Source organism: Lineus longissimus, chromosome 4 (genome assembly GCF_910592395.1).
Source record: "Lineus longissimus chromosome 4, tnLinLong1.2, whole genome shotgun sequence".
Lineage (NCBI taxonomy): Eukaryota > Metazoa > Nemertea > Pilidiophora > Heteronemertea > Lineidae > Lineus > Lineus longissimus.
In genome coordinates, this window is record NC_088311.1 from 19,510,181 (window position 1) to 19,537,378 (window position 27,198).

At 39.2% G+C, this 27,198-nt stretch overlaps 1 protein-coding gene across 7 annotated transcripts in view; it reads right to left on the bottom strand.

Moving 5' to 3' along the window:
• Positions 1 to 2,006: 2,006 nt before the first annotated feature.
• Positions 2,007 to 27,198, bottom strand: part of LOC135486537 (inactive tyrosine-protein kinase transmembrane receptor ROR1-like) — a 139,363-nt gene continuing 114,171 nt past the window's right edge. For 6 of the 7 annotated variants that reach the window (XM_064769390.1, XM_064769393.1, XM_064769391.1 and 3 more), the window contains exons 2-12: positions 26,092 to 26,203; positions 23,999 to 24,025; positions 17,983 to 18,201; positions 17,478 to 17,584; positions 16,860 to 16,980; positions 16,481 to 16,620; positions 15,517 to 15,732; positions 14,992 to 15,102; positions 14,307 to 14,444; positions 13,864 to 13,971; positions 2,007 to 7,394 (exon numbers count right to left, since the gene is read on the bottom strand). In XM_064769390.1, the coding sequence (XP_064625460.1) occupies positions 5,842 to 7,394; positions 13,864 to 13,971; positions 14,307 to 14,444; positions 14,992 to 15,102; positions 15,517 to 15,732; positions 16,481 to 16,620; positions 16,860 to 16,980; positions 17,478 to 17,584; positions 17,983 to 18,201; positions 23,999 to 24,025; positions 26,092 to 26,203 (2,852 nt within the window). In that variant the 3' untranslated portion in view covers positions 2,007 to 5,841. The remainder of the gene's footprint in view (positions 7,395 to 13,863; positions 13,972 to 14,306; positions 14,445 to 14,991; positions 15,103 to 15,516; positions 15,733 to 16,480; positions 16,621 to 16,859; positions 16,981 to 17,477; positions 17,585 to 17,982; positions 18,202 to 23,998; positions 24,026 to 26,091; positions 26,204 to 27,198) is intronic. The other variant, XM_064769392.1, reaches the window with a different exon arrangement.

Sequence of the window (27,198 nt, forward strand, 5' to 3'; positions counted from 1 at the left end):
TAAATTTACAAAATAAATAATCCATAATAAAACATTTCAAATTTGTACCGAACAGAAAGAGTTAATATACACATGTGACATAGTGTCAGATTTAAAGGAGGAGGAGGCGTATAAATCATGTGCGGTCATCACTGTGGTTACTGAGTTGCTGTGTAGACTGCATGTGCTACGGAAATACATCGATATAATGGTAGAATGTTTGTTTGTTCATTATCTGATGCATCCCAGAGCAGTCCTCTCAGGAACTTTATAACTGTACATTAATTCCACTGCTCCTTTAATTTTTTCCACTTTCAACAGCACTAGAGAGGAAATATTGTGCTTTCGCAGTTCAGTAATTCACATCATACACAGAATGATAATTTTACAATATTTCTTATTTTCAATGACTTTTTCTTGAAATGTTTAAGAAGATAGCAAAACATTTGCCAAAAGCACTGAAGCCTACTTGTACAATATCATGTAAATGGAGAATCATGAATTGGTCTGCTTGACATGCTTCTACAGGGTGAATCAGAAAACTTTTGAATGCACTTGTTTTTTTCCCATTTCTGATTCACCCTGTAGAGTGGCTCCCTGAACAAGGTGGAAAGTGCATGGAGAGTGTCCCTATCTTGCTTTACATGTAGTTGCGATGTGCCAGCTAAAATAGGCCTAGTCGGTGCACGATGGACACAAATGAGTGTTGTGCATGTCTTGTTATAAAAATAGGAGCAAACAAACCCACCTATATACACTACATCTTTTATTACAAGTAAATATGTGTTTTTAAGAAACATAAAAAACTCGCTCTATAAAATGAAAGCTTGGCATAATAAAACAGTATATTCAGCAGAGTTCAACAATTACTCTACATACATATGAAGATTCTCGTTGAAAATCTCAAAAGTTGTATACAATTGTCATGTTTTGAAATAAAATTGAGGAATATACAAAATTGAGACCATCGATCTTACAAAGAGGCAACATGGACTTGGATCAGGCACCCTGTTTGAATCATCAAGAATACGGCAATCTCTTCTTCGTAGGCCAAAAGCAATTGACATGGCAATTCGATGACAAAAAACATGGCAATGAAATGAAATGTACAGCTTCTTAACCATCCTGACAATATCAGGCCATTCCACTCGATACTAACTTACTCCCTCGGAAGGAGGAGTCGTGTTGTAGGCCCAGTTAGCAAGAGAGTGCCTCTTAACTAGAGAGCCATAAACTTCAGGGGCCAATTTTAAACAGAAACCAAAAGGAAAAGGGGCAATTTAAAAAAATCTGATTTTGTAGCTTTCAGAAAGATTGCCATTATGTGTCCACCGAGGCAAAAGTTCAGAGACAGACTGCATCCTTCCAAAGTAGGCCTTTGGATCATTTCTAGTGTATTATGGGAACGTTCCAAGCCATGCAATGGTTTGATGATGGACCAGGACTTTACAAATATTGCAAGATTCAACCAAAAATTATACATTATCAGACACTGTATTATTGCTTTGTGCTGCAGTACGTCTGCAGTCTTATTAATTATAATGGATTAATTGATTATTAAATTAATATAATTAATCAATTATCAAATCAATATAATTAATAATTATTTATTTATTAACAAACAGGATGCCCAATCCAACTGAAGATGCCATTTCGTGTCCACAGCTCAAAACCTGCAAGCCACAATTGTAGCAACATGAGTCCGTATTTGTAGAAAAAACATCCTAACATATATAAAATAAGAAAAAGAGGGTAAAAATAAGGACAGAGTTTCTCACTGTCCTCCAGCTATCAAACATTCTGGAAGACATTAACATTGACATTAAGACATTTAAATGCTTTTCTATAATAAAGATATCATTCCACTTTAAGTTATCATTTTTAATTGTCATATAGTATATTTAAATTAACAGAGTATTCCTGTACAATTCGAATATTTTACATTCATCGCGATGATTGTCTAGAATGACTATGGAGTGCACTAGATACAGAACGGAAGCAAATCTGCTGGAACAACTTGACTCATGAAATTGAGACCTCCCCCCCCCACAGCAAAATGCGATGAAAAACAACAGTGCAAAACAAATGCAGTGAAACTTCGCATGTATATCGCATTCATATTCAAAGTTCAAATTCTGAACAAACAAACCTGGCAATAAAGAATGGTGAATGAAAGACATGAATCAAGTCTGTGGTTATCAGGAATTTTACCGAAATCCAAAATTTCTGAAAATGTATAATTTTACCCCAGAATAGTAACTAATCATGACAAAAATGGTACCATCAGAAAGCAACAATTCAGAGCTTTCCATGGAATGGTCACGTCAATAGGTTTAACTATTCTTAATTTTTTTGCTGAAATTTCAATATTTTTAATGACTGTTGCCGCAGTTTGTCAGCTGTCTCCACAGATTTCCTTCCTTCTGCAAAATAATCCGTGCACAGCTCCCTACAATTTACAAAGTGACGAGAATATACAATGACGAGGCGTTAAAAATCTATCCCAGGGAACACATTTCCCAAACATCCACAGTAACAGACATACATAAGCCTCAATTAACAACCTGGATGCCACCGAGAATAAAAAGTTAAAATATGACAGATTGCATGCACATGTTCATAGTCTTCAGTCAACTTTGTGAGTATGGCACGATTTACCAGGATTAAAACATCTTTTGGAAAAATTTCCGAAGCTGATTTTTCCCCCCAAGATACAATAAATCGTACCACAGTTTATGCCATCAGAGAGTGCTCGTCAATAGCTTTCAAACGAATGGTCACGTGAATAGGTTTGGACTGTTCATAACTTGAGGCTAGCTTACTTTTTATTGCGATGATATGACAACAATTGAATCAAAACCCACAATTTTATCCCAATGTCTATGCAAACTGTCATATTTCAACTTGCAGAGTGATTGTCCAATAACGTTCTGGACCAGTCGAGAGACAGGAGAAGATGATTAACGTGAACTGTGTCGAACCCCCAACAGGACTTACACCCCCCCCCCCAAAAAAACATACCCAACAATCTTTTGAGTGTCCCAGAGTACATGCAACCAAGGACACATTACAACTGATAGTACCCATCCCATGATTTGGAAAACACCATGTAACGACCTCAAAGTTCAAAGCACTGACTTGGTCGTCCTGACATATCAGGCCATTTTAAGCTTGAGGCAGTTTATTGGACATGAAACCGCAAGTCACACACGGTGATAAAATTTCTTATTTGCTACAAATTAGGTATTGCTATTACATTTTTATCAAGGATTCCAATAACTTACACATGTTACACAGTGTCAAATTGATGAAAATGATGAAGCACAAGAGCTCCTACGGCCCATTGTTTCTAGTAAGCCTATTCAGTCAGCGACAGCAATAACAGTCAGCACAGCAAATGTTCCCCAGAAAATCAGACACCATTTTCCAATGAAAAATATTGAGATGATTGTCACATCATGATTAAAAGGCTGGGAGCGGTCAAAACCTTGGTCCAACCATTCCTTTTAGTACTCTACACCACACAAATATGGCTCTAGTAATCCCTGATACCCGACCCAGTTGATACTACCAGTTATACGATTCTGATCAACTGCAGACAAACTTTAAATTGAGAAGTCTACCGTAGACTCAAATTTTGCACATTCATCTTTTAGCCTACTTAATTTCAAAATCAGCACTAGGATATTCATATTTAGACAAAAGGCCAATCATACTGAAAATAACTTAGAATGCGAAAAATCATTATGATTTTACAGTAAAAGTAAGACTAGAGGTGCGTGTGTCATTAATTTGACTACATAAAATATAGTGTGACCAGCTAAGGTGAGGGTGAGTAAAGCGCGGACGAGCAACCATTAACCAACTGTCGCTCCTGATTTCATCGCTCGTGTGCGCGATACTTTAGGCATACACAGCTAAAAGCAATCATACACTGAGAGAAGCATCTGTCCGATTCATAACTAACATTGAACTGGAAAGCTTCAAGCTTGAATGTACGAGGCTGTGAAGTCACTTGGGCATCCGAATTCGATGTTAACCTACATCAATTTACCATCCGAAATGGTGTCCCTTTTCCGTGATGACGTCATCCGCACAGCCTCTATAGATTGGATTCCGATTATCTCCTAAAGAGAGGGCTAATCAGATAAATTGTTGGCGATGGTAAGATGGTGTACTAAAGTCATGTCTGCTTTCCGATTGGTCACAGAAGTCTGATTACATCACAAAGAAATATGTTTTTGACTCAACTTTAGACCAATCAGGGCTATCCAATAATAATGATTTTTCGGCAATTTTTGGTACTCTGATTAACCCCTTGCAAGACGGTAACCAATTTACCCGAAAGTAGTTCCAGTGAAGCATCTAAACGATAAAGAAGAACATTGTATCACGCTCGTATCGTGACAGGTTTCAAACACGTCACACGGCAGGTTTTTGATTGGACAGTTCCTGTCCACGCAACCTGAGTTATGATGTACGGTAGTTCTTCTTACAAACAAGCTACGTGTATAATGTGTGAAATCAGCAGTTTATTTTGAAAGTTCTAAACATCTACTTCAAAATAAAACTATTGTAAACCAATATTTCTGTCAAAGAATATGTATCGGCAATTCCATTATACAAATTGTTGGGGTTGGTCCGACCTCCATTTTTAAGCGGGTCTGGATATGAACTGCAACATTGAGGTGGACCTGACTGACCATTACTGAGGTGGGTCTGAGATGACTTGCCATAAAAATCAATTATACATCTTCACACAAAATCAGAAAGATCAATTCTAAGACATTTCTCGACCATAAACATGATAAACAGGGATTATCTACACAAGGAATGACCTTGAACTTTGACCTTGAGGTGACCGTGACCTTCAGACCTCAAGGTGAGAAGATGAAACCTCAGACATATTTCATAAATATCATTCAACATTTTAAAATTTGTCAAGATTGTACGTTTTTCTAAATCTAAACAAAATATATATGTTAATTTTTGAATTGTCATTGCACGCTTTCTTAGCACAACTGATATCATAATATCAATATGCGACAATATAGTACACTCTCTCAATAATAGATGACACTTCCGACCTGATTATATTCAAAATTTAAGTTATCAGCAACTGCGTGCAATAAAGTATGGTACACACAAGCAACCAAATCAAGAGAAGTCTTTGCAGTGACCAAAAAAACATCTGTCTGGGTCCTCTGTTCAGTCCTTTGGACTAATCAACAATACCACTTTGGTCACTCCAAAAGTCAATCTGGTGTTAGTTGCCCATCAGCACTGAACTCAAAGCACTCATTTACCCTGGTCCTAGTTGAACCATAACATTCGCGCCATCAGGAATTGCTAAAGATTAATTCTTGTCAGAGTCGTCAGCGATCAAATCACAGACAGAGTGTAGCATACCGTCTCTCTAGAATATGGCATTTTCATTGTTAAAGGCCTACGCCGTTTGCTCAAAATTTGAAATTTGAATTTGAATTTGCAAAGACAATGCACACGAACAGCATAGGCCTTTAAAGCCCATTGTCAGAGGGCAGAGTAATCATACACAGATCATTCAAGATTCCATCAAGGTTCCGACGGTCAAGATTTGATATGCTCTTTTTCAACCAAGTCATAGAGAAATGGCTTAGTTATACAAGTACCAAGAATTAATAAGTAATTAATTCTCGTTTACATCACTTGAAATTTCACTTTCACTTCTTTTTGCATCACTGAAATTTCATTTCATGCCAATCTTCATTGGTGACATTCAAAAGTCACATAATTAAAAAGAATGACAAAATAACAAGAATCATTTTGAATGCTCCGTGTATGATTTGACCAGGCAATAGGGTCATGAGTGAAAATTCATCTTCACACCGATGTCTGAGATTCGAGTATATATTTCATATTCTGATTGTTCTGGCTCCCGGGACTCGCCGCCTTGTTGAGATTGGTCAACTTGATGGGCGTGGTCGGGTTACTCGGCTTGCTCTGTTCGCCGCCCGACTTGTACCCGATCGAGGAAGACGCTGAGCTCTGCGCGGAGGATTTGTGACTCGATACAGATGGCGGTGGCGATGGTCGTTTGTTGAACGTATTCTGCTGATTGGTCATGGGCCTGTATGGCATCTGGTGCTGTAGCATGGGGTTTGGCATCTGTACTGCCCGCGGCCCGGAGACGGGGCCGTAGCCGCCTGAGGAGCTCCCGGTAAGGCCTGTCGTGGCAGTATTGTTGCTAGGTCCAGTGCTGCTGTGCTGACTAGGGTGACTGTGCGTGCTCTGGTGCGTGCTGCTAGAATGCCCCGAATGACTATGCGTGATAGTCAGATTTGGCTTCTGCGCCGCCATGGTCTCTCCTTGCCATTGGCGGAGTCGCGCATGGATGTCGCTAAACGACGGTCGGCGGGAAGGCATCTCGTGCCAGCATTCGACCATCATTGCGTACATCCTTGCCGGACACTCGTCGGGACACGGCAGAATCTGCCGCGCCCGTATCATCTCAATCACCTCCTGATTGATGTAACCATAATAAGGCTGAAGTCCATAACTAAAGACCTCCCACAAAACTACTCCGTAAGACCACACATCACTCTCGGTGGTAAATCTACCATACAAAATGGCCTCTGGTGGCATCCAGCGTACGGGCAACACAGATTTACTCTGCACCCGATAATAGTCTGTGGCATAAATTTCTCTTGCTAAACCAAAATCAGATATTTTGACATTGTAGTTATCACCAACTAATATATTTCTAGCAGCTAAGTCTTTGTGTATAAATTGATGCGCGGCCAGGAATTCCATCCCGGCGGCGATCTGCACCGCTATATAAAGCATCTCTGAATGATCAAGAGTCCGGGATTCTTCGTCGCTACAAGACACGTCCGAATGTGGCGAGTGCATGATGAGGAACTCGTGCAAGTCGCCGTGCGTCATGTACTCAAACAACATCAGATTCGGGGACTCTTTCGTACAAACTCCGATCAAACAAACAACGTTTATATGTCGCAGATCAGTCAACTTGTCCGCCTCTTGGCGGAACTCGTTATGCAGTTTCTGATTCCCGCCGGTTTCCGCCTTCACCGTCTTCAAGGCAACCGGCGTGATACTCGACTCACTGTACAACCCGATTAACTCCCCTTTGTAGACTTTCCCGAAAGTCCCTTCGCCGAGCTCTTGTACGAATCTTATGGAAGACATGGGAAATTCTCTCGCACGCAACGGAGGCTGTTTCACATTCAGAGGACTCAGCTCCATGTTCTGACCGAGGTTCTTCGGCACTTTGCTCGGCGATGCGTTGTTCTTTCTCGACCGGCGACACATACAGATGATGACGATGAGGAAGATGAGGGCGATCGGTACGGCGACACTGGGGATGAGGATGAACATAATCTCACTCATTGTCTCAGTACCCCCACCAGTGGGCTCTGAAAAGGGACAAACAAAATAGTTAGGTTTGACGACAAGTTTTGGTTCACTATGTGACGTTCAATCTGTTCACTGGATTCAAATTTACAGGAGATTCTTGACAGTATCACCATTGTCCACAAATGGCTTCTTCACGACTGACGTTGTTCACGTCCTATTTCACAACTTCCCGTGAATAGACTGATGCCATTGTCCTCAATTTTGGTTCATGATGTATCAATCTATCATCTTTAGGGAGTTTAGGCTAGTGAAAATTTTGCTCCCATATAACGTGCCCTTAACAAGCTTATATATGGTTTGGTAATAAGTTACGTAAGTCGTGACCCGACCATGCACAACCCGCCAGTGAGGTGCGTCTTGGGGCACAACTCGCGCGTTCGTTGCGTGTAACTGACGCAAACAGAAGGGATGCCAATGGCGACTTGGACTGTAGATTTGGATAACCCATAGTAATCCCTGCAGGGGAATCAACTCATTTTCAATAATCAAAAGTGCAGATAACGAAAAGGTGCAAGAAATAAAGACAATCATACTGGTATCGACTACGCCAAACATTCCTACTCCTATTTATGATGAAAACTCTAAATCTAAATGCATCACTTTTTTCTCTAGTTGGGTATATAATGGGTGATTTTCCACAGGACACCCTCTTTGTGGATCTTCTTAAGAATTGTTGTTTGAAGTACTATGACATGATTTACATTGAGAAAACATCGTATTCAAGGTCACATGGTCTAATAGCACCATCAAGGGCTGAGGCCTCAACTGACCTTTGCACCCTTTCAGAATGCGTTCAAAATCATATTTACATCAAAAAGGGATAAATATATAGCATTTTTAAGCTATTATACAGTATAAAGCGATAGAACATATAACACACTTTTAGGCTATTGTATAGTATAAAGCGCTATAATTATGATAGAACATATAAAGCACTTTGAGGCTATTGTACAGTATAAAGCGCTATACTTATAATGGAACATATATTTCATTTCAGATTTCATTTGGAATAGGCATGATGTTTTCTTGGCATAAACTACTTGACATCATCTAAATAAAACAACATTCAGTAACGGGACAGGGAGGAGGACGAGAGTAGAAGGGGAGGGGAGGTGGTGCAGGGGAAAGCAGGTAAATAGCTCACAAGTAAAGTGTCCAATCCAAGGCCATAAACGCCCGGCCATGATAAATACCAACCAAAAACCAGATACAGCAAAATACACCAGAGCAAGTAACACTAAATGTTAAAGTTAAAAAGGAGAAACTCATCCCATCTTTCAGGTCAAATACAGGCTCCTCCCCTGGCCCAGTCTACCACTATCCTCATCTCTTACACCGAAGCCCTTATACCAAAGCCATGCAATATTCTTACTACAGTCCAAGTCACATCTGACATCCTTCCTGCTCTCATCAGTTACGCGCAACGTACGCGCGAGTTGCACTCCAGTGACGCACTTTATCACTCTGTGATTCGCATATACATATACCTACGCACTATATGTCAGTAGCGTGTCATTGGCGTGCCAATGATGCGAATTAAAGAGATGTCAATTGTGAATTGGACTGTATACTGGCTAACGATTACATTTCAATGTAAAGAGCATGAACATAAAGATTGGTTTTACAGTTCAGCTCACACTGGGAATTATCAAGAACAGAAAATATTGATTTCAAATTGAACTATTTAAAAATTTGCAGAAACCTTTCACGGAATGATGCATTTGAGGTTGAGAGATATACCGACATGCACATCTCTCGTGTTATATTAAACAAACTATACTTTTACAGTTCAGCTCAAACTCGGATATATCAAGAACAGAAAATGTTGATCACAAATTCAATTGAACTATGTGAAAATTGGCAAAATCTTTTCACAGAATGATGCATTTGTGATTGAGAGATATACCGACATGCACATCTCTCTGGGGGAAAAAACAAGCCGATTTCTGAGCAAACGCCACAAAAAGCTAAAGCACAAATCCATGACATCATGATGATTAACCCTTTCACAGCTGAAAATGATTTGCATGTAATATTGTCTGTATTATCAGCAGTTTTTAAAGGGGAAATATAAGAAAATTATTTTTGGGTTATATTTTGTACATCCAATACGTAAACATTATGCTACAACCTATTAAAAGGAAGGAAAGCATTATCTATGTATGTTCTCCTTTCATGTTTTGACTTTGGGACCAGTTGTTTTCAATGTAAACTGCATTTGGCCACATTTTGGCCACAGCAGTTTTGGTGCGACAAGCATAACATAATTTCTAGAAAGATTTTATAAATTGAAAAATTATTATCTTGGGAAGTTATTAACAAACTTCAGTTTTTCCACTTTGCCAAAAAAATTTTGCAATTTTTTTTGGTGCAAATTAAGCCAAATCAATTAAACACATCTGCAGAAATAAATTGCCTACAAGTATTTAGCAGTTTTCAGTATGAGTGACAGAGAAAGGGAGAAGGGTGTAATACTAAGGATAAAGGATATTTAGAAGAATGTTATATCAAGGAAATTTGTACTATGATTAATAAAATATTATTTATATTTCAATATTAGAGACATGATTCATTTCATCAAATTGCTTATGCAATGAAATGAAAATTTAGAATATGTGATAATGTTTGAATTTTATTAAAACTTTATTCAATTATTAAGGCAATTAGATTGTGAGCAGTATTATTTTAGAAAAGAAACTATGCAAAAAGGAACAAATTGTAATAGGTCCTTAATTGATTACCAAAGGTAATTAAAGTTTTATTGCAATGAAATTAATTATTAAGACAATGAATTAACTAATCTAGTGACTTTACGAGCAACATGGAATGTTTCAAATTAGTGGGTCGAAATGAGATGGTAACTATAGTTCTGCTCAAAAGTAACAAACCTTGTTTCGTGTCACATTGCTGCAACACTGCATTCTACAATCACGTCTTAGTTTACATACAACACTGTCACCGCCACCCGAAAAATATCACAGCGTTTCAAAGAATGAACATTGGCCAATTAAAAGCAACACTGCTGATAAAAGCTGATTGTACCTCTTATTTGCACAGAGTGATATCTCAGTTGATATTATTCACTGGAATGGATATGTTTGAAACACAAACCTTGCGAGTTTGTAGGATGAAGTGATGCAGGAATGTTGTTAAGGGATGTTACTTTAGGGCAGTACAGTATATTTCATTTAGGACTACAGCTGCAAGCGTTGGCCCCAGGAATCATTCGAAGCTATATAGTTCAATCGAGAACGAATAAATTTTACCCACGTCCCACTGACGAGGAAAACAAGGAGCATCATGGGTAAGGAAACTCCGCTGATTGTTGACGAGCCTGCAAAATTTAAATTTAGGGTTTATGCCAACACATGCAGCAAATGACATAAGCAATTTTTTAAATATTATGTAATTTCACCAATATTTTGCATATTTAATGGGGTTGTCTTCTAATTCTATTAATTCTTAAACACTTTTCATCAAAAATAGATGGTACGTGGGCATTTTAAAAAACTTCTTCTGTAATTCTGCCGTAAGAATCGCAAACGATAAACAAAAAAAGATAAGAAGAGGAAAGTGGTAGGACACTGACACAAAGGACATGGACATGGAACGGGACTCTACCATTTGTGCAACTACTCTCATTTCACCAATATAAGACCTAATTGATAACTCTGAAATCGACACAATGGCCAAGAGGGATGATGTTCAATGGACAACTTTGCGTCCCCAACTCAACCAAATCCAACCCATACACCTTTGAAGACTTTGAAGCAGTGCCACGGTAGGCAGAAGTTTGAACTAAATATCCAGATTTTTGGATCCGGTTTCACATGTGCATTACATGTAATTACTGCTTGGTTACCTAGGTATGCCTATGCATAACCAGATACAAAATTGGGAAATTTCATTCCGACTTTGCCAACTGTGGGTTAAAAGTCTTCAAACTGTCAAACTGTCAAAGGTGTTCTGTATGTCCAAACTGATCATGTACACATTTACACCTAGCTCTGAATGAATACTAGTATTCAGAAGTGATCTTAGATTGGTGAAACTAGAGTATATAAGCTTACAGGATAAATTCATGGTGTTGCAACAGAATGGGTGGGGGCCGGCAGTACTGGCTTGTGTACAGCTAATTAGTTCTAAAGAGACGTGTAGGGTAACAAGGGCCTAGAATACTCTGTGCTGGGGGGGGGGGCTTTCTAAATATTTAGCAGACCTTTTCAGCTTCTCGACGGAGGAGATGGTTTGCCAAGAATAGGCTGTTTCTATTTTTGGGCATAAAGTTTTATTTTGAGATGACCCCTTATAGCATGCTAAACAATAACAAGTGTGGTGCATTGTAAGGAAAGCTATTACAGTCGAACTAGGTTATAATTACGAACGAGATTATAATCATGTACTAGGTTATAATTCACATTGTAGCTTTTTCACAGGTACGTTATAATCGAGATGCCAATATTTCTTTAATATAAAATGATTGTTCAAGGAAATGTTTTAAAATGATCTAGCTATGTATTAATCAGTAAGTGAGGCTCCTTTTTGTACTGATTTTGACACGTTTTTGTAAAAACCTGCAGTCAGTTGACAATCTAGCATCCAATGATATATAGAAGCAAAAATGGTAAAATGCCTTGCTCGAGGACTGACAACCTCCTCGTTATGCAGCTGGCTCTGTTAATATAAACTCTAGAGAATCGCTTCCCAAGCTTGCCAAGATCAAGCAGGCCTTCCAACCTGCCGAGCTGGCCTGCATCGGGAAAGGATAAATCTGTCAATAATGTTGGAAATGATCATCTTTGAGCATGAGTAGCATCACAAGTTGGCTATTTTTCTAGTGATGCTCATATTTTCCCAGGTACTTTCCTGGACAGGCTCCTCGGTAAGTTGGAAAGCCTGCCTTGAATACACACAAGATAGATCAGATAAGATTCTCAGTCAGCCGGGAAACTAATTCTCTAGGGTGACATAGCTCTCTTTGCTGATTAAGTTACTAATTTTTAGCGAGTCAGAGGGAATGGTTTCCAGATTAGATAAGAGAATTGCCTCCACTCACCATTTGAAAGAGTGTCATTAAAACGGAGTTCGACTGTAATTTGAAATCACCAAAGAATTTAAGGGAAATTTGCAGTGTCCACTAATAAACAAAAGCTAATTTGCAAACGTGAGGAAAAGTATAACTTATAGTGCTGAAGTTGGAAAAATTGGGGTGATTGTGCCATGGTGGATAAAGGGCACTATAGTAAAATGGGCATTTAATTGAAATTTGTTTCAGTTGGATAAAACAAGTGAGGATGGGTTTAAAAATGACCTGAAAGATGGGAATATTTCTACATGAAATTCTCATAAAATTTGGCAACCAACAAAATATTCCTATTCTGTAAAAGATGCTAACTTTGCCACCTGGGGGGAACTTTACCAATCTTTGAAATACAGGCTAAAACAAAAAAGCTGGTAACTGATAATATCAAAGCAGAATTTCCAATGTGGCAAAATTCCTTTCATTACCACGGATATACTTTTTATATCATTTCTTATCCATTTTTATACTGGCAAAGTCGGCACATTTTGGCAAAGTTAGCATGTTTTGGGGTACTGTAGACATGGCCAAGTTATTAGACACATCATTGAATAAACAACTACATATTCAGGCGCATGAGTAACCATATACAAAAGCCTGAAATTTTGTTCGAACTGCTACCAACTGCAGTGCTGGTTCAAAGACCTTAGGAGTATCACAATGATTATATTGCATGCTACAAATGTTTTTCTCTCATTTACAATGTCTCACCGAAAAAACCCAAAGTGCCATTGAACCTTGTCAAACGAACACATCTATACAGACTGTAGCATTACACGCTACAAATTTTTCCTGGTAGTCACAGATGTAGCAAGTGATCAGAGTAATGGAGCAGGACTGACATGACGTCCCTCGGTACCGCAGAATCTGATTAATCTAGGATGCGCCTCCAACATCCTGTTGATGCCAAACCCCAAGCGACGTCAGGCATTCTCGGTCAATAGTGGCAATTTTGGACCCATTGTTGCTGTGATTGGTCAGATAAAGCTTGTCACCACGACGACTGACGGTCAGTCCCTGCGCAGAATGCACAAAAGGATCTTAGGATACATTCGGGGTAAAGATGGAACTGATGATAAAATTAGATTTGGTCCCCCCTGCCCGGAACGATTATTGTGGGGGCTGCATTGGATATCTAAGTTTGATATGTTAACCCTTTCATCACAACCGAGGCGTTTTTGAATACACACCAATAGATGTCGGCATCAGTCCTAAAAAATATTAAACGAATCATCAGGCTTCAAAATGGAGTATTTGTTTACCATTCAAGGAGAGTATCCTAACACAACTTGGCCAGAACTACAAGTAAATACTAGTCTACCCTGCTAAAATGTGAGAAAGTGCAATGAATATGGGAGAAAGCGTAAAAAAATCGAAACAAGTCTTACCACATTTAGGTATGTCACATGGCTCCTGTCGCAATTCAAGGCCGTTGCGGGTGAAACACCATGGTTGGTCAACCTCACCACCAGGGTTACGACAATAGTTATGATTTCCTGGAAAAGACGATTCATGAAAAGTTGTAGAGTTTGCCACAAATTACAGTAGAACTGATCTCTGTTTAGGACACCCTTGGGACTGACAAGTGCTGTCCTTGATAGAGCCGTGTCCTGGATAAGAGAGGTCAAAGTGAATGAAAACAATCAATCCGGTACCATAACCAGTGTCCTTAATGGGAAAGGTGTCCCCAAAGAGAGGTGTCCACTAAAAGAGGTTATTAAAGTCCACTGTACAACAAATTTAAATGTTTCCATCTTATCCGAAGGACTTGGCAACCAGAGCAAAGAACTTGCCCAAGGTGACACGTGTCGTGTCAGTGTACATCACTTACCTAACATTTTGTGTTTCAGAGGGTCGTAGTAAAGTTGCTGAGGCCAGGTGTGCGTCCACCGTTCACAGTCTCGGCCAGATAAACCCTCACTCATTGTCCCTCGGTACTGTTTACCGGTGTCGTTATAACATGTTTGATCTGCAGATGTGAATAGCAATAACATTATTATAACATATGTAATCTGCAGATGAGAGGGAAATTTATTATAGCACATATGTGACCCGTCACAGCAAAAGCAGGCACATGTCGCTCTGAGCTTGGCAGGTTGAGACGGACTGTTTGTTCATTTCTCTGTTGTCTGCTGCCTTTTGTGAAAAATGAGCACATCAATTTCTTCTATTATCTCCTGGTGTCATTTAGGCTCATCTTCTGTGTGACATGCTCATGTGACGGCCCGGTCACATATGATGTTCATTATAACATGTGTGACATGCTCATGTGACGGGTCACATATGATGTTCATTATAACATGTGTGACATACTCATGTGACTGGTCACATATGATGTTCATTATAACATGTGTGACATACTCATGTGACTGGTCACATATGATGTTCATTATAACATGTGTGACATGCTCATGTGACGGGTCACATGTGATGTTCATTATAACATGTGTGTCCTGCAGATGTGAATGGCAATTTTATTATAACATATTTAACCTCCCGATATCCCGACCACTTACCCGAATTGTACCACTGTTTGACGTTAGGTATGTTCATACTGATTGAGTTTGCCGCTTGGGGACTGCCGTCCGGAGGAAGATCATTGCATTCCGGCAGGATCAGTTTAGTGCCTGAAAAATCAATTAACAACCTTGATAATTCTTCGTAATCGGTATTTTTATTTTCTGGTCTTGAAGGAGCTCTTGAAAAAACCCTCAAGAAGCCATCTCCAATAGACATTTTTCTCTTGTCTGTTAAAGGAATGCTGCTCTGGCCGTGAGAGTGTTAAAGGGGTACCCCATTTGTATTTACTGGTGGGTCAGGAAAATAGAAATGCATTTTTACACAATGCCATTGTGCAGTTATAATGCATGCAAATTTTTTGAAACTTAATGCATTAGTATATCAGTGTACACAACGGCAGTGTTGAAATATCTATATTCAATACGTATTACGCAATTAGAAATTTTTACATTCAATTAGAAATTTTAACTTTTGAATGAATGGCGTAGGCCTTTAAGGACGTGATATAACATTGGACCTACCGAGAACAGGGTTTTGTTTAGCCTTCCTGTACTCATCCAAACACAGATGATTTTCGACCATCATGCACTCGTCACGTCGGATTCGGAGTGGCCGCGGAGGATTCACTGTCAAGTCGCACATTGGGAACGTAAAGTAACACAGACTCTGGATGGCATAACGCCCACAGTATTCTGAGAGGCGCGTCTGAGAGGATGCAGCGATCATCGCGATAGCAGCTGAAAGAGGGTATATATATATAGAAATATGTGCTTTATTATCACTGCATGGAGGAATGCGGGAAACATATTTGGATCTGAACTTACAACATGTTTACGCATATCATTACTGGTAGCAGATTGTAATGTTTAGTTTTATCTGAAATGTTACTTCTGAATGGTACAGTAGCATCCATGAAATTCAGTCTTTTACTTTTTGATTAAATATAAGATGAAACGGAAGGAAAATGACATCAAAGGAGCCTTGTAGTAATTCTGGCTAAAATTAGCCAAAGAAATGTCATATCAAGTTGATTACATAAGAAATATTTTTCTCACATCAAATATGCAGCTTTTTACGACTAGCTGAAGGTGAGATTAAGTAAAGACTGATCAGGGGTTTCTTAGTGAATTCCTCAGGCATGTCAGGGACTATATACCACTAAGTATTAAAAGGTGAGATCATCATGGTGAGATGTACCCTCAGGAGAAAGGGCCTAGATGCCCTTATTGCATGTAAAAGCATGCAGGGTTATGATATGGATCTCTTAATGACCCTCAGGCGGGATGGAGAAGGAAAGTGCATGAAATGCCAGTATCATGAGTAGAGAGCCAGCACAGGGCATCAGAATTAACGCTTCGAAGACCAAATGCATTGGAGCGACAGAAAATGCAATTTATCTGAGAAGCCTGTTTACTAAACAGGATTAAGAGTCTGAGTGCCGGAAAAGCCTTGGATGTTTTGACATGTTTAAGGAAAATTATTTACCTGTCAACCTCTCGTCATTGTGACCTTGTTCGTACTTTGACGTTACGAAGATATCTTTTCCTTTCAGGTATTTGCCACAGGTGGCACCCAAGTAAGGCTGGCAGAATCCGCTCTGATCCTTCTTGTCGACCTCGTCGATTCTTAAACGTAAAATTAAAAGCATTTTGAAATGATCAGGCAAGGGGTTATTGTGCTCACCTTTCAGTAGAACTGAGATGAGCTGCCCATTCAGCGCTAGTCCTGAGCATTTCTAACCAATAACCATTTCATACACCTGGGTGGAGTCGGGCAAGTTAGTCAAAGAGACCTGCACGAGATCTCACGCAGACTGTGGAGTTCAAACCAGGGAACTCTTAATCGCCATTGCAAAATCACTTACTTGGGTTGATTGTTTTTACCAGGTCTGAAACCACCCGGAATCCCCCGTCCTCCAAACAGGTCCTCCAAGCTCGTATCAGGCTGGTTGGTATTGGTTGGGTCGGGCGCATTGGGGTTAGGGCCTGGAAATAACATGGCAAGAAGATAAGATGTCGTTAACATTAACAAAATTAGAAGTTAAAAGATTGCCAGATGCGTTTTCCAATGGGTCGTTGTCCAAAGTACTTTGGATCCCTGATTTGGAGACTAGGGATGATGTAAAGTGGGATAGATTCATTAGAGATTGCCTTACTTTCTCTGAAACAATCCCAGAGTATTCTAGGAGATTTTTAAAGCTCAAATGAAATTCACGATTGCCACTGACATAGATTAAACTTCCGGTGACCAAAAATGTAGGTTTTATGCATTAGGCAGCGAATAGTTTTAGACTTATAAGCCAAAATTGGAGAGAAAAAAGTGTTACTGACAGACGCACCCTCTATGATGAAGCATATTTTCACACAAACTGCAAACTGGCTTCACCACTGTACCCTTTATTCACAAATGTTACACAAATAAGTGACAACTGAATCAGACATCGAAAATGTGAGACTCGTCTGAATGTCGGTAATTCACGTACCTGGGTTGACATACAACACGCCTACCGTCCTTGCACTCCCATACTGATTGCTGCCAATACATTTATAGTAACCAGTGTCATATGTATCAAGGCTCTCAATCTTTAACCTAAAGAAAGAAAAGAAAGAAGCGAGTCAATTGAAATATTAACTGGTCAACTTCAGGCTGGCGTTACAAGAAGTTAATGAAATCAAGTTCAATGAATTTCTAGTAGGTGGCACTGGCAGTAGTTGTGGAAAAGAACCGATAGTCTGTGGTACATGATGTTTTATCCTGAATCTTGCAAAAGGAAGAAAAGTAGCAATACCTCTCTAGTAAGGACACAGTTCAGACTACCAAATGCTGTTCTTAATAAGGAGGTGTCCCGATCACAAAGGTCAAAATGAACGAAAGTGACAAATTTGCCAATCTTGTCACCAAACTCCACGTCCTTAATAGAGTGTGTCCTGCTTACAGAGGTGTCCACTAAGAGAGGTTCCACTATTGTCCTACATGTTTTTACTCACCTTGAACCCCACAATGTGGGTTTCATACTGATCCGTCCCTTCTCCTCTAAGATCGGTGCATCATTCTTTAACCATTGATACCTGGGCACAGGGTCCCCAGTAATCTCGCATTTTAACCGCACGGTCTCACCGACGTATTTCGTCACATTTTTTAAGTGGAAGTCTACTTTGATATATCCTGGCTCTGTTGTGGGAGGTGGTCGCAGTATGGAGGTATATCTGGAAGATACAGAATTGAGGTAAAGAATTAGTCAATTGATGTTGAATAATTTCCAGGAAGTGTCGTCATCAAAACAATACACTCTCTTAAATCATTTTTACAAAACCAAAAGCTCTAGTACCCCACAATAATTTACTGTATGAAATCAGGTCAAATGCTTATTAGCAATATTTTTGGGACAATTTCATGTCTCCAATTTGGCTGTAAGTCTTGACATCTGTTCGCGAAAGAGTTAAACAGTTCTTGGTCATGAATCAGAGCCACTGGTTGGTCAAATCTCGGAATCTGTTGATTCTCTTCCGACATCACATCAGATCTGTCTCCCTCGGTGGTTCTGGTATCAAGGTTGGACATCAGCGACGACAGAGTTAAATTTCCCTTATCTTGAATAAATAAATGTACGTTTGGAAAAAATCTGAGCCCAGGACAGCGCATGTAGCACTAGCCTGAAGGATCTGAGGATAGCCCAGCTAGCGCTTTGTTTCTTGATCTAATAGTGTTAAAAGCAATTCCGAAATGAAATAATTCGACGAGCAAGAAGCTGGAGTATCTCTGGAAAATCTTCGGAAAAAATGTGCTGGGAAGCTTTCCGGGGCGATGTTGAGATTGTTTCTTGGTGCAGCGATGGATGGATAGCTCTAACGGGGTAAATTAAAGGGATTACGGGGAAGCTACAGCCTCCTCGCGGGCTCAGTGCCAGTCTCGGCTAAGCAATGGAAAAAACCTGGCCGGCCTTCTTGCGAGCTGTCAATCACTCGTCAGAAGTCAACCTGATGAACCTTGTGGTTTGAAAACTCGGCTTCTTTTCATTAGTTTTATTTAGATGCGTTCTAACTTGTAAATTATCAGGTCAATACCTTGGTGTACTTGAAATATACCAGAAGTTGGAAATTAGAATATTCAGTACTCATTAGAAACTTCAGGTTATAAGTGGAAAATTTTACTGCATAGTGGGTTGGAAAAGTTTAAAGGGTTTCACTTGGGCGATCACTCCGTTTTCAAACCCCCCCATTGACAAGGAAATAATTTTGAAAATCTAACATGTTGTCTAAGTTTTTTTCGATAAACAGATTTTATTTTGTTCAAAGATTAACCTTGCTATCAGAAAATTGTCTCCAATGCACTTTGTCTGTGCATTACAATGCACTGGCAATGCATACTTTGGGTCATTGTGCATTTGCCGTGAACTGAACCCAAACCTCAGACATGGGAAGTAACAGATGCAAGAGTTAATTTTGAGCATTGATCTCAAGCAAATATATCGTCCACAGATTTGGAGGAAAAATTTAATCCTCGGCAAAATCACTACATGAAAATTTCAAAATAAGGAGAAATGTGAGTGTTTGTAATGTTTGTATTTCTTTGATGTGAGGAGACACAACATGTTGAAGTCAGCCGTTTATTTGACATGTTGATCCCACTGGAAGTCGACGCGGCCTAAGGGTCAGCTCTTCGGAGAGATCAAGGGAAGGAACCCCATTCCTCTCTGACTCATACAAACCGATATCATCTCAGAGAAAGATACACTGACAGAAGGAATCCGTTTCAATCGCGTTTCATTGATTCATGACAAGGCAACGATGGAACCAGACGACCCACAAGGGATGGAAAAAGGGGCTCAATTTCTAAAAGGACTATAAGAGGCAACAGATTTCAAACCTTAATCTCATCTTCTCGTACCCAGACCAAATCCACAAGGGATGGAAAAAGGGACTCAGTTTCTGAAAGGGCTGGAGGCGGCAGACTTCAAACCTTGATCTCATATCTTTATTTATGCCTACCATCACAATACTGCGATCCGCTAATTTTTTTGAGTCGCTTTATCATTGCGATTCAGAAAATACTGTGTTAACGCTTTTCAGCCGGTTTAGGCGCGTGTCTGTTACACATAGGCCTATCACACGTAAGACTGGCCTTTCGTACAGACTTCCCTCAACTGGCTTAATAGCGTTGACACAGTATTTCTGAAAACAATAACAATCTCATGACTTTTCATTCTCACGTATCACAAAATTCCTTTTTCCCATTCGAATTTTTTCTTCTTGTGGTATCTATGTCTGCGAATATAAGTTATAAGCAAAATGCATGAAAAAATTAAGACCAGCAAAACTATAGCGCTTATAATACAGTATAATTGACAAAGTGATGCGGTAAAGGAGCAGTTCTGCGTTAAATCCTACGATAATTGAATCCTAAAGACGATTGGTAAGCGTCCGCTGCACGGCCGGGGGTAACAAGTGTTGGCATGTGCCGACTGACTCATCGACGTGATCGGAAGCAGCGCTACAAGTCAATATTTTATTCACAACCGCCACGCGTAAATATGGAAATGGAACTTTGCGTTGGAAGGAGACGTGAGTTCTTGACAGATGGCGTGCGGCCTGTGGCTTCGGTGACATCAGAGAGAGAAGCGAAGCGGTGAAACTTGGCAACTGATGAAACTGGGAAGAAAGTTGGCGTTATTTTTATTTTCAAGTGGACAACAGTATTGTGAAAATTCTAAATTTGTAATTGAATTTGAAAAATTTTGAATTGCGTAATTACTTACCGAGTATAAATTTGAACATACCAAGTTTCAGCAAATTTGCATACATGATAACTGCACTACAGCATTGTGTCTAACTGCATTTCTATTTTCCTGGACCACCAGTAAATACAAATGGCACACCCCTTTAAATAGTAGGCTTCTGTTCTAGCATTGCATGGTTTAAAACGGTTCAGGAAATCTCGGCATTTGGATAAAATTGTTAGTACAATCCACAGGGTTTCCAAAACATTTTGCAAAAAATGTCTAAAATGGAATAATGATGGGTAAGCCATTCAAGGCCTGTAATTTGTATGCCCTTAAAGTGGCATTTATAAATTTCCTGCCCTCTAATTTATCGGCACATTTGCGGCCTATTCCCCAAGTATTAGTGTAGTTAAATCAAGCATATTGTCACCCAACCATATCAGGTCCAATAAAGATTGTGAATCTACAAGTTTGTGACACGATGAAGAGCCCTGATAAGGTTTAAACACGTTTAAAATGTTAAAATGGCTTGCAAAACATTGTACATGTAACAGTGAAAACCTGTAAGACAGTTCAATGTCAATTTGATGATCTGAAGTCGTTTGAATTTGTTTCAAAATAGCTCCAATCCACAACAGATTCACGTGGTATCAGAGCCAAAAAAGCTGTATCGACTCCACACTTGTAGGCACCTAGAGGTTTGTGCTTCCTATAACAGGCCCTGTTTATCAACACTTCCAAATCAACGTAAGCAGGCCTCCCCGGATGGTCTCACTTCTTATAGACGCTAGATCTGCCAAGAGGCTCCTCTGACCTCCGGGTACCCCCAACAGAGCTGACATCATATGAGCTGGGAAAACAATACAACATACATGTTCGTCTAATTTGATCGGCGCTTTGAACAATGCAGCGATACTATTGAGTAAAGGCAGACTTCTTTTCTCACGTTTTAGTAAAAGAAAGAAAGCAAATCATTGTCAGATTATTTTGGAAACGATCAAAAGTTGGAGCTGTTTGTGTATGTCGTCATCCCAGAATGCAATACGAAATGTTGCAAAAAATTATACTGTAATCATGTTCTCACCTCACCAAGCAATGAACCGATCTGAGGATAGGATTGTCCATTTCACCTCCCAGAATGAAAAACCTTGTGGCAAAAACAACAATCGTGTCCCCACCTCACCTATCGACATGATTTGCAACTTTCGATTAAATCGGCTCCCACCGAACCGTCACCTATTCTACGAGTCGTTAACTTGCGACAATCGGAACCAATCTTGTTGATCAGCCTCCCTGGCGATGATCGAGAATCAGACCTGTTGATTTATGGCGTGACTGAAACAAATTCTATGAACCGAGGATCCGTCGATAGTCAGATCATGAAATTTCCTCATCGCTCAATATCAAATTATTTTACTATGATAAAAGCTGCTGCCGGTGATACTGTAAATGCAGAAATGTTTGCTTGCTTTTATTTACATGTTTTTCACATTGACAGATAATATTTAAAGAATGCCTGTTAAAAGAAAGCTGTAACTGCCCCCCAGATGTCTCAGATAAACATATTTTCATGCAGAGTTGGTGTTCTGCCCCCCCCTCGGACCAAAAAGTCAAATACAACCCTGAAAATCTTTGTAACACCCACCACATGAAAACCTCCCCCATAGTTGCATCGAGACGGCTGCAGCAGAAGATGATGATTAGTCAGCGCTTGAATAGATAGGTTGATCCCATTAAACATGTTAAATGCTTCATTTCCTTCTCATAAACCATTACAATCGCTTCATCACTCTAACATGTCTCAACATTTTTGAAGAGGTTTTTATGAGCCAGAAACAAAACAGAATATTGCACCAGGTTTATATTTTATTTTCTAAAAGGCCTACGTCGTTTGTTGAAAATTTGGAATTAGTAATTGAATGTGAAAATTTCCAATTGGATAAACATGTACAGAATATAAATTTCAACATTGCCATTATGAAGACAGACATGCAAATACGACAAATTCCAAGTTTCAGCAAATTCATATGCACAATAAATTCACTACGGCATTGTGTATAACTGCATTTCTATTTTCCTGGACCACCAGTAAATACAACGGCATACTCCTTTAAATATACTGGATTATTTTGAAAAATCCTGATGGGCAACAAGTGACGAGTGCATAGTTTTGCCAGAACAGATGACAAGTGTCAAATGTCACATCGATCTGTCCACCACGACATCGCAGCAGACTCAGGAAGTCATCAGTCATTTACAGGTTCTGCGCAGTCAGACACCGGTTCGGATCGACCACTTCCCTACCTTGATCAATTGCACCTCTGACGGATGACCTCCAATCGATAATCGGGCAAGAAACCTGATTTTTTTTATAAGACCATTTGCATTTTGACCGATTTTACAAGAATTTTTCGTGATCTTACTTTTCAAATTCTTTGTTTCGTACTATAATATATTACTGATAAAAATTTCGAAGTCGTCATAAGGTATAGTTTGTACCACAAACTTCAAAACACCTTGGTTTAAATGTAGCATTTTTTTCAATGTAAAATGCATCAAGCCTCGCTTCAGCAACAGGTTTGTTATAGGCTTGGTTTGGTATAAAATATCTTTTGATTAGAATTGCTCACAAAAGATGTCCAGTTACATGTAGAGGTGTTTGAGCATAGAAATTGATACCTTACTGAGATATCATTTCAACCAAGAGCCTAGGTTTCAGTCCCCATTGTAGCATGGCACCCAGGCAGTGTGCCCAGCAACCAATACCACTGGTTTGGTGTCAATTTCTTTTAAAGCCCTAATAACAGATTTACTTTAGCAATTACAAAAGCAAATGAATCAAAAAAATACAAACTATACTGTCAAATTGACATCACAACATTTAAAAGCAAAATAATATTTTGATCTCATTGCTACGTTAATGAAACAAATTTACCACATTCGAATATTGTGATTCAGATATAAATAATTTTACAACTAACTATAAAAAAATTGTCTGGAATTTGTATAAAATAATTCATTGATTACTCAACATTGCAAAAAAAACCCATATCGATTCATCTCTACACCTCTGACAATTACGACTATCTAACATCAAAATATTTGCGATTGTAAAAAAAACATATTTGCGATTGTAAAAAAAACATAACAAGCCACAATTCATCAACTACATGTAGGTGCATTCAAAAATCTTCCAAATTTGCGTCCTCGTTGGTCATAATCAATTTAACGAGGTGTCGGAATTAATGAAGATCTTTGAATATTCATGTTAAAAAAATCCATACCTTTCTTCATCCATATTGGTTAGTTTTCTGCAGACAAATTGTTACAAGAGTTAAATATAAGCTTATCTCTAGTTTGCAGGACATTTTAGACATGACGGCACAATATCACGCTGATTTTTTGTAGCATCAAACTTCTGTTATAAAAGAGAAACTTTTTTAATTTTCTCACAAAAGAATGGGAAGTCATCAGCAAAGTGCAACATAATATTGAATTATTCTTGAATTTAACAGAAATTTAACGTAACACATTGAAATCTTCCCCGACTTAAAACTGTCTTCTGCAGGAAATGTGTTATTTCACTTGAGTGATAAATCATTTACAAGTCATAGTGTTAATCTAATGAATGTCGCCAGAACACTGCCATAATCCATAAAACAATTTCAGAACGAGACTTTTTTGTCAAATTTGATATCAGACGATAATCAAATTGAAACATTATTGAAACGATGAATAAACTTGAGGTTTTTGCACAGCCGGTTCATTCATGACGAAGATTAATGGACCGTTTTGCATTTCAACTAGAGGCCTGGCAGACAGAAGAACTCAGCTGCGGTAATGTGTAGAGTTGTGGAAGGATTTTTATAAAGTTAATGCTTTTCATCATCTTTCATACGATGGAAATTAAGGGGTGATATAGTTCTATAGATGAACATCAATAACCAAGAGATTAAACACGTTAAAAGCACAAAACAGAATCTTTTTTCACTGGCATAGGCCAGAACACATCATGAAAGAATGTCCGCCAATTACCAATGGAGGGAAGCCTGGCCCGACCCTACATCTCTCCAAGAAAAGCTATGGGGAGCAGAGGCAGATTTGTGTCACACTGTCAGGTTCTAGAGGACCAATGATGTAAAAGTTTGACCTCCAAGAAGAAGAAGAAGTGCCCCGGACAGTCTATCCTAGTTAGGACATTTCAAACTGTTACACCACACGTCCACAAATGTACAATGGAATGGCCTATACGCAGGCTAATCTGAAGCACTGCAGACAAGGCAAACTCCAAGTCCTGCAGTGCTCCACAGCAAATGTGTCACGAGTCAAAGAAACAAATGACAAATTTGTTTTTACACACTTCATTGAGTTTCTGATGATTTTATCTTTCCCATCACGACAATCTAAATGGCCTGAAGTCACCCGAACATGAAGTCAGTTTTATCATCTTCAAATGACATTCATCAGTCTGGTTCTTGGTGATTCCAATGGGGGTTTGAGGAGGGGGTGGGAGTGTTGACCCTTTGCTTACATCAGTTATATACCTGGATATAAAACTTATTAGAGGGAGGGTCTCTCTTATCTCTACAGTCCAAGTCACAAATAACATCCATCCTGCTTCGCGTCAGTAATGTGCAACATACGTGGCAATGACACATTAGTGACACGCTTCTCTCTATGTTTCGTATATATTGCAGCACGTCAATGACGCGATTTATGGGATGTCAATTGTGATTTGGACTGTAACTGTGCATACTGCACTCCATTTCAAGAAAAATGGCACTTTGATTTTTGGGGATTTCGTACAGGAAATGAATCTTTTGAACCAATTTGACCACCTAGAACATGGCTATAGTCTCCCTTTAATATCAGTAAGTCACATCGCAGTATTTTCTTTGTTAGACTGACATTCTCCAGCCATATTGAATGGCAGATGGGCTGATATGACAGGGTGATGCGGTAATGACCAAATTGACTCATCCAACTGATAAACACACCAACAGATAAAGAATTTTTTTGTTTGTTATTTTTATGGCCATAAATCAGACCCTCAGTGACTCACTTACCAGAAGAGTGCAATATTCTGCTACGAAATACAGACAAATGGCCAAAATGATTCCAACTTGATTAGGTGGTTTGTTAATTGAGATATCAATTAATCGGATTTTATGAATCCGCTAGATAAACACATTTGGATCATCCCTCATAAAATCGCATAATTGTTAGAGAGTCTATTTTACATCCTCCAGTACCAGGCCTTCGGGTCACTCCTTTGTGTGAGTGTATTCTAGGGCAAAGCGGTTCTACGCTTGGTTGTGACAATGGTCAAGTCTGCACATTTCGAGAAAAGGTATAAAAAACATTTTTAGCAACTTACATGGGCACATCCGGTAGCTCGTCTTCACCAGCCGACGATTCTCGGCTGCCGCCATATTTGTATCCCATATCCTTATTGGCGGGGGTGTCCTGTGACTGAGCCTCACTTAGGACTGCAATGAAAGAGACACGACTGTCAATGTTACAGTAAATACATGGCAAAGTTATGTTGCTTTTGTGGTGTCAGGCTTCAAAAGTAAAATTCTCCCCTGAAATATGTGAATATGCAAATGCATGCTATACTCCCACTATCCTTATCAGCAGGGCCTCAGCCCGATTTAGAACTGCAGAGAAAAAGTGAAATGACCGTTGATACTTCCATGAAAACACAGTCATCAGTCCTGAAATGGTTAATACTCAAAGGGTACATATGAGATGAATTATACACACCACCATTCCAATAAATGCTTCATTAAAGAGAAAGTCACATACCCTAGGGTGAACTTTTAAAAGAAATTTACACTTCAAATCAATTAGACGAGAAATGTAGAAATCAGGGTGAACTTTCAAAAGTCAAAGCAGAATTACAAAGGGGGAAAAGGACAACTAGTAGAGGGGAAGTAATGCTTTGAAACCCTTTTTAGACCAATAAGTTGCAAATATGTTTATATACCATTTCCACATTATGAAATCCACACAAACCATTTTGCATTTCGGTTAATAGCAGGAGAAGGAAAGAAATCTGTGTAAAACCAACAATTTAGCTCAAGCCAAATCACTGGACAATTTGTGGCATCGACTGGGAATAGCTCAAGGGCCAGTAACAATCAACAGAGAGGAAACGTTGCTTTGAGACCCTTTTAATCAATATAAGGATGCAGAGATGCTTTCCTTTGATACCCTGCTGCATTAACCTCCCAGGCAGTGTAGATCAATACTACAAGGTCGGGCAGACGGCACATGTTGCTTAGGGTGTCTTTGGCGTAACCGTGAGTCATCCACGACCATCTCACCCTAACGTTGCATACCATTGTATAGGTATCTGTACATAGATATACACATGGTTCGTGTCATTCATGACGGAATGAACCCTTCCTTTCAAGCAGGCATCATCAAGAATCATCTCAACCTAACATTGCAAATCATTGCATAGGTGTCTGTACATAAA